Genomic DNA, 8492 nt, shown 5'->3' on the forward strand with positions numbered 1-8492 from the left:
AAATGTTTCACTGTCCCATAGTTTTTATGTAGGATCTTCAGGGGTTGTGTTTCACTTTCAACCCGTCGTCTCGCTCCGCCCCAGTGTTTACCTCCGCGTATGGATACGTTCAGGTGACAGCTGGTATTGACTGGGACTTCTTCTTTAAATAGACTCTGGGCGGTTGCTGATTGGTCGATTTACATATAGAGCGTGTGGCGGATCGGGGGTCAGGAATTGGCTGGTTAGCAGGTCCCTGTTAGCCCCTGCTGGTAGATGCTGGAACTACACCACCCGATGACAAAAAGCATTTTTCTCCATAGACAGCCATTAAAAAATAGCCATGTTTTATGGAAAAAAATAAATAAATAAAAATTACAGGAGCCATTTCATTTTAAATTATTTCATTACATTATAGCACATCGTCATCCGGTGACGAATTGTTTTTGAAGGGCTCTTAAAAGCGTGAAATTGATTTATATTTTTCCCTATCTCTTCCCATTAACGAGTGATCAGTCACGTGACACCCGATCCCAGAACTGAGCGCCCATGAGAAAAGATGGCAGCCTCCATTTCGCACGCTCTCTGGGAACCCTGCGCTAGCTGAGCAGTCAGAGACGAATGGGTATGCTAACGGATAGCTCTCTTCAGGAGCTCCATGTGGCGGATTGCTAGGGGGAGGGGGAGTCGTAGTAAGCCCTTAATACATTCTAGTCGAGCATTGCATGAGTGTTACACTAAAGGCAACTTTGGTACCGTGGCAAACATATTTTTGCTATTCAAAATCATGAATTACTAGAAAATCCATACATACTGTAGAAATGCCACTACACATGCCTGTTCTGTGTAAGTATTATACGAAGCTCATCTGTTAGAATTAACATGGATGAAATTACGTTCAGACATTTAGGTGCAAAACAATGCATTATGTAATATGTCAAGAAATTCTGAATAGTCTAATTGTACTTCATCACCAATTGACTTATTTGACACTGGGAAGGTAGTGTTGTACCCCTAGTCACATTAAGCATTAGCCTACACATCAATACAGATGAGAAGTTACTAACTGCCAAGACAACAATTTCAGTGCTGAAACAATCCATTTATGTAGAGTATCCTTACACTGCTCAGTGATGGCCATTAAGTAAACCCATAAAATAAGCTGACACATTTGACAATTTATTGAGAAACTGCATTAGTTACAACACATTGATTGTGTGACAAAGACAGCTTACAAAACAAATGTTTCAGACCAAAATGCATTTGGCAACTCATTTTTGAAATCAGACAGAATAGAGGTACAGAAAAGAATGAAACGTGACTGAGGTACAAAACACATCACAAACATCAGGGTATGGTTCCCTTTCTTTGGGCATCAATAAGGCAGCTTGACAATGGGGAGGCAAACGTTGCTAATAAGTGCTTTAACCTAAATCTCCATCTTGATTATTGGCAAATGCTCAAAGCTAGTCTCACATCAGCAGCTTATAGCATCTTTCACCTGCCCTCAGCAGGGTTTAATACTCCTCTCCCTCCTCCTCATCCTCTACAGACTCTGTGCCCACTTCCTCATAATCCTTCTCCAGTGCGGCAAGATCCTCTCTGGCCTCGGAGAACTCTCCCTCCTCCATACCCTCTCCAACATACCAGTGCACGAAGGCCCGCTTGGCATACATCAAATCAAACTTGTGGTCCAGACGGGCCCAAGCCTCAGCAATAGCTGTGGTGTTGCTCAGCATGCACACAGCTCTCTGCACCTTAGCCAGGTCTCCACCAGGCACCACTGTAGGTGGCTGGTAATTGATGCCAACCTGTTGAGAGGGGAGACATTAACAAATCTGGTCCTGTCAGAAGAAAGAAAAGACTAAAATATATATATATATATTAAAAATAAAAAATAATAAAAAGTGCTTCATTCCATTCTACCTTGAACCCAGTAGGGCACCAGTCTACAAACTGGATTGAGCGTTTGGTCTTAATATTGGCAATAGCAGCATTCACATCTTTGGGTACGACGTCACCACGGTACAGCATACAGCAGGCCATGTACTTCCCATGTCGGGGGTCACACTTCACCATCTGATTGGATGGCTCAAAGCAGGCACTGGTGATCTCAGACACAGACAGCTGCTCATGGTAAGCCTTCTCAGCAGAGATGATTGGAGAGTAAGTGACAAGGGGGAAGTGAATTCTGGGATATGGCACCAAGTTGGTCTGGAACTCGGTCAGATCGACGTTCAGAGCACCATCAAAGCGCAGTGAAGCGGTGATTGAGGACACAATCTGACCAATGAGACGGTTGAGATTGGTGTAGGTGGGACGCTCAATGTCGAGATTTCGGCGGCAGATGTCATAGATGGCCTCATTGTCTACCATGAAGGCACAGTCAGAGTGTTCCAGTGTGGTGTGGGTGGTTAGGATAGAGTTATAGGGCTCTACCACAGCAGTAGAGACCTGAGGAGCTGGATAAATGGCAAACTCCAGCTTGGACTTCTTTCCATAGTCAACAGAAAGACGCTCCATCAGTAGGGATGTAAAACCAGAGCCAGTACCTCCACCAAAACTGTGGAAAATCAAGAAACCCTGGAGACCTGTGCACTGATCAGTCTAGATTGAGAGGGAAAGAGAAAAACATTATATATTTCCAGTATATTGATCAAATTACCTGTAGCACAAAAGCAAATTAATAGAGGCAAAGAGAAATGCTAAGATCAAAATTTCATACAAGTTTGCGGACACGCTCCAGGACCATATCAATAATCTCCTTGCCAACCGTGTAGTGGCCCCTGGCATAGTTATTAGCAGCATCTTCCTTTCCAGAGATGAGTTGCTCTGGATGGAACAGTTGTCTGTAGGTTCCACTCCTCACCTCATCTGAAACATAAGTTACAGGTATTAAAGAGCCCTTGATGGTACATCTGAAAGACTTAAAATGGAAAATGTGCTTTGCAGACCTCATGAGTGCAAATCTGTTATTTGGAAGTACACAATTTTGATGGCAAATTCTGGGGTCATAAAACACAATTAAAATACTTTGAATACACTATACTTGGTAGCTACATTTTTTATAAAAGCCAAACCACTTACCAATGACTGCAGGCTCTAGATCTACAAAAACAGCTCGTGGCACATGCTTCCCAGAGCCAGTCTCACTGAAGAAAGTGTTGAAGGAATCATCTACACTACCAACGGCCTTATCACTTGGCATATTGCCATCAGGCTGGATGCCATGCTCCAGGCAATACAACTCCCAGCAAGCATTGCCAATCTGCACTCCTGCCTGGCCCACGTGGATGGAGATGCACTCGCGCTACACAGACAAACACAAAAGAAAAGGGTTTAAATGGCTGCTTACAAACAACTGGCTCCAGGCTAGTGGTCAACCGATATGGGTTTTTTTAATGGCCGATGCCGATATCCAGAGAGCAGGGTGGCCGAAAGAATGATGATATAGTAAATTAGTGGTTGACCGTATATTGCAGAGGCCAATAAATCAGCCAATATTCAGAGTTTTTTTAATTATCGGCATCCGCCGATAAATTTTCCCCTTTGGCTGATTTGTTTCTTGAGGGCGCTGAAAATCGCCTGCTTGCATGTGAAGCAACTGAGACATGTAAACGATCACACAATTCATTGTTGTTACATGCCATCGAGTTACTACAACAGACCGGTGTGCAACACAGTCTCATTTAAACAGTCTGCATATCAAAGCCACAGCAGACATGTTTGAGCTCATAATGTTAAAGTGCTCAGCTGTTTCATTCTCCCTCTCTCTCCTCAACAGTTCCCTTTAACTGTCTTGTCTAATGATAAAAGGCAAATATTAATAAAGCTTCTATTATATACCATCTGCAAATCTCGTTTAAAAAGATGTAATTCAGGAACTTCACGAAAATCCAGCGTTTTCATCCTGTCGAGCACTCATCTAATATCTTCCTCTGAAAATAGTATTCTGTCAGACAAAAGTCCCTCTGATTCACAAATCATGACGGTCAGTGTGTGACAATCCAAGCAGGCGATCTAGGCCGTTTAAACTGTCAGGAGACTGCTGCTCAAGCTGGATCCACACGAGCGCGAGTGCAACTTCAAAGTAAAAGCGCTTCACATGTGCTGGAAGTAAATGTCTTATTCACTATGCACTGTGTGCAATTGGTTTGATTCTGTATTTTTTTAGAAAATGCGATTGCTAACGTGGACATGCCATCTATGGTTGCTGGACTACTGTGTGTACTGTTATTTGCTTCTTCCTAATATATTAATTTCTTCATGAGCAAATAAATTACTACAATTTGACTAAACAGAAATCAGAAGAAACTGCTATCTACCATTTAAAATACAATATCTTTTTTTTAGATTCTTTTTTACAAAAGGTAAAGTTGTGAAATTGAGTAAATATAGTGCTAAATAAGAGGTGTTTTTTTTTTTTTAGCAATTTTATGTTTGTTATCTACTATATTAAATTGTTTGATATCATTTTTTTAATGGCCGATATCCAGAGAAAGGGTGGCCAATACAATGCAGCTATATTAAATTGTTTGATATATTAGATAACAGTAGATAGCATGTCCACGATTGTGAACGTGGACATGCCATCCATGGTTGCTACACACAGTAGTCCAGCAACCATGGATGGTATGTCCACGTTAGCAATTGCATTTACTCCCAAAAAAAAAAAAAAAAAAAAAAAAAAAACCCTCAAACATAGCAAAAATTTTACATACAGTGCATAGTGAATAAGACATTTACTTATAGCGCATGTGAAGCACTTTTATCTTGGGCTGCATCCGAAAATGTAGGCAGCTGACTTGCTAACTTGCTGCCTAATCAGTTAATGGCTTAACTGACAGCGGAATGGAATTCTTAAGGAAACTGATCTCCCAACAGTTTGAAAAGCATCTTATTTTCATCGTACCTCCGTATACAGCCTCTGGAGGCAGCATTTTCCTAGTTTTGGAGGCAGCCTCGTAGTTGCACTCACGCGCTCGTGCTGATCCACCGCGAGCCTTAATCTTGTGACAATTTAACGGCCTGGATCACCTACTTTGTTACAGATGGACCGTCACAATTTGTGAATGAGGAAATTTTGATCCTGATATTTTTTATTATGGCTGATAGAATATGTGCTTCAGAGGAAGATATTAGATAAACGCTCGACTGGAAGAAAATGCTGGATTTTTTTTTAAACGAGATATCTGCATATTTGCAGACGTTATATACATTTTATTTATATTTGCCTTTTATCATTTGAAAAGTTACAGGGAACTGTTGAGGAGAGACTGTTATAATATGTGCTTCAGAGGAAAATTTATAAGCGTTCCACAGGATGCTGGATCTGCTGAAGTTGTGAGGTTGGTTTATTACATCTGTTTAAACAAGATATGTGCATATTTGCAGACGGTAGATGATATTAGTTTTATTTATATTTGCCTTTTTCTCATTAGACAAGACAGTTAAAAGTTACAGAGAACTGTTGAGGAGAGAGAGGGAGAATGAAAAAGGAGAGCACTTTAACATTACGAGCTCAAACGCGTCTGCTCTGATATGCGGAAAGTTTAAATGACACTGTGTTGCACACCTGTCTATTATTGTAGTAACACGATGGCACATAACAAAACGAACCGTGACTGGTTGTTTACATGTCACAGACGCTTCACATGCAGGCAGGCGATTTTCAGAGGCCTCAAGAAAAAAATAAATACAAAAATTAATCGGCCGATAACGAAAAAGTCAGAATATCGGCTGATTTATCGCCCTCTCCTCCTGTCACAAAAGACGCAAGGCTACTTCAGCAGCGCTGTCATGGCATCACAGAGTGTGGGGAATACTGGCATAGTGTTGCAAGACAAAAATTTTATTCAGCAGTTAAGAACGATGCAGTGGTAGAGGTATGGCGAATTTGAAAAGTTTGTGTACTGTTATTGTGGCGCTTCACACACAACAAGCAAAGGGAAAACAACGCAAGCTGTGAAACGGTCCTTATCACTCATGGCGGTAGCTTCCCAGTCTCCATCGGGCATCTCTGTAATAACATGAGTTACAAGATGTGGTGTAATTCAAACATCTTTATAAAATATTTCCTCATTAAATGGCATTAACAATAGTAGCACACGTTGAGTCTAGAAACATGCGCTCTTTCTCCGCTTTTCTTTCATCTCTTGCCCTCATGAGAGAGCGCGTTTCCCTCATTAAAAAGTTCAAGCAGCAACATGTGAAAAATGAACTATTAATACAATCATTCAACAAAATTACAAGGCAGGGAAGGAATTTATAAATATAACTATTTATACTATATTAAGATACCATAATATGATGTATAAAAATAATACAAAAATAAAATAAGGAATAATAATAGTAATATTTTGCCTATACTTGATTTAAAGACATATATAAGTGATTTTTAATAAGCCTTTTAAACTAGTTAAACTGTTTTTGTCTGCAAAAAACCAGGCAAAGTGATATTACTGGGAAGATGAAAATTCAATTAATAGTGACAGTGTGCAGAAAGCTTGGATGTAGCTAATTATGACAGATATCCTGATAAAAGGTGAAATGATCGGTATCGGCCGATCAGGTGACAAGAATATCAGTATCAGCTGTAAAAATCCTGATCGGAGCATTCTTAGTGGCAGGCAAAGGTGGCAAAGATGGGCACAGACCAGGACCCTGTGGAGAAAATCTGGGCCACACGTGGTCAGTCCGTGCGGACTGTGTCGAAATTTGCAAAACGCATACTGTGCGTGGTGCCATCAGCAACTCAGAGAACCAAAATATACTTTGGCCTCAAGTCTAACTATATCAGGTGTGGCCACATGGTGGAAAAAATTAAATACACTGTAGGCCAAAAATTCCCACCACAACAGTTAACTTTATTATTGGATACAAGTAAAAAATAAAAATAATGGTCTTGTTTTTGTCTTTGACAGGTTTAGTAGTACACTGAAATGCAGGCTTTTGAGGTGGGAACCCATGTGGTGTGTTGTGCAATGGTTGCTCAAAAAGCCTCATATAATTCTTAACCTTATATGGCTAAACTCAAATGGAAATTGACTTCTGTCTCATACATCTGAACTTGAAATAATAACTACAGGTTTTCAAATCACTAACTGAAGTTGAAAGGTTGGACTAAAGAGCACTAGGAACCGCCTACACCTGTAAAACATTGGAGTCAGATGCCTACAATTATTGAGTTGGCCAGCGAGCAGATGTGAAGACTAAAGAATAAAAAAAAATTACATCCGGTAATTACATTTTTTTTCCTCAAAAGGTTCATTACACGAAAATAAAAGGAAATTACTCTAACGCCATAGTTATCAGGAATGAATTACACCACACATTTCACTTCCTTGACCTGAAGTTCCCGCCTGTCAAAGTATCGATGCATTTTTTTAAATTACCTTTCAGATGAAATCATAATAGAAAGTTCTGAAGATTGTTGGTAGCTTTAGAGGACAGTTATATAAAACCACAGACTATTTAGAAAGACTTCGATCAAACCCAAATTCTACGTGGTTTTATAAATATATAAAGCAAAGACTGTAAGTTAACAGTGGGATAGTGACTTCAGAGAACGAACTCTCTGAGACCCGGACCTTTAACGTTTTATCGCAAAATGGGCGACAGGAAGGAGTCAGTAATCCGAACTCTGGCACAATAGTGAGAACAAAAAAAACAAAAAAAAACGTTATTCAGCAAAGCAACGACAAAAGACAATATGTAACTGTACTTTAAAAGAGTGACCGAGTTTTCTGTGAGAAAAGTATAATTTTTTTAAATATTTTTTAGAAAAGGTTAAAATGTGACGTCAACTGTTTCCCCATCCCCCAGCCTCGCGCTCCCACCGGACCAGGCGAGTGAAGGGGCCCTCCGCTGCGGGATTCCGCGAATTCCTCACACGCAGCATCTGGCCATTGCGTGCAGATCACATTATACTTCAATAATGCATACATACCGCACGGACAAAAACGTATTGTACCAATTTTTTAAGATCGCCTAAAACAAATATACATATTATAAATATATATAAATACACACTTCCTGCAGAGATGACACCAAAAATTTCACATGCAAATAAAGATTTGGAAGAGATGCTTATAAAGTTGGCTGATATTATCACTAAAGTAACGCCAATTTTAGATTATTACAAGTTACCGGTTTTTGTCAAATGTTAAAAGAATTAGACTTAAAAATAATTCCTCTACATGGGTAGGACAGGACATTTTTGAGCTTTTCTGTTAATATTGCAGATAGTCAGATTCTACAAGGGAGAGCCCTACTTACCATTTTGACTTAGTCTTCGAGGAGAAGGTTTTTTGAGGAAATTTGTAAGTTTTTTCGGTGGGAAAACGCCAAAAACTTTGTGAGCTCCGTTGACTACAGACGCGTTACGTGTCTCCGCCAACACAGCAGTAAGAGTCCAAAGGTGCGCGGTTTAGTTTTTATACTCGCCTGCACGCTCGTAGTGACGTTGAGCCTTGCGATTGGCTAACAGAAGCATCAAGACCCGCCTCGCCTTA

The 8492-nt window shown here is 40.2% G+C and overlaps 1 protein-coding gene across 1 annotated transcript; it reads right to left on the bottom strand.

Annotated features, from left to right (window-relative positions):
- Positions 1-1145: 1145 nt before the first annotated feature.
- tuba5 (tubulin alpha 5) lies at positions 1146-8403 on the bottom strand. The gene is made up of 5 exons (XM_051652739.1): positions 8257-8403; positions 3067-3289; positions 2705-2853; positions 1906-2586; positions 1146-1790 (listed from the first exon to the last, which is right to left on the bottom strand). The coding sequence occupies exons 1-5, from the start codon at positions 8257-8259 to the stop codon at positions 1497-1499; spliced, it is 1350 nt and encodes a 449-aa protein (XP_051508699.1). The 5' UTR covers positions 8260-8403; the 3' UTR covers positions 1146-1496.
- Positions 8404-8492: the final 89 nt, after the last annotated feature.

The sequence above is a fragment of the Myxocyprinus asiaticus genome, chromosome 24, assembly GCF_019703515.2.
Source record: "Myxocyprinus asiaticus isolate MX2 ecotype Aquarium Trade chromosome 24, UBuf_Myxa_2, whole genome shotgun sequence".
NCBI classification, from domain to species: Eukaryota; Metazoa; Chordata; class Actinopteri; order Cypriniformes; family Catostomidae; genus Myxocyprinus; species Myxocyprinus asiaticus.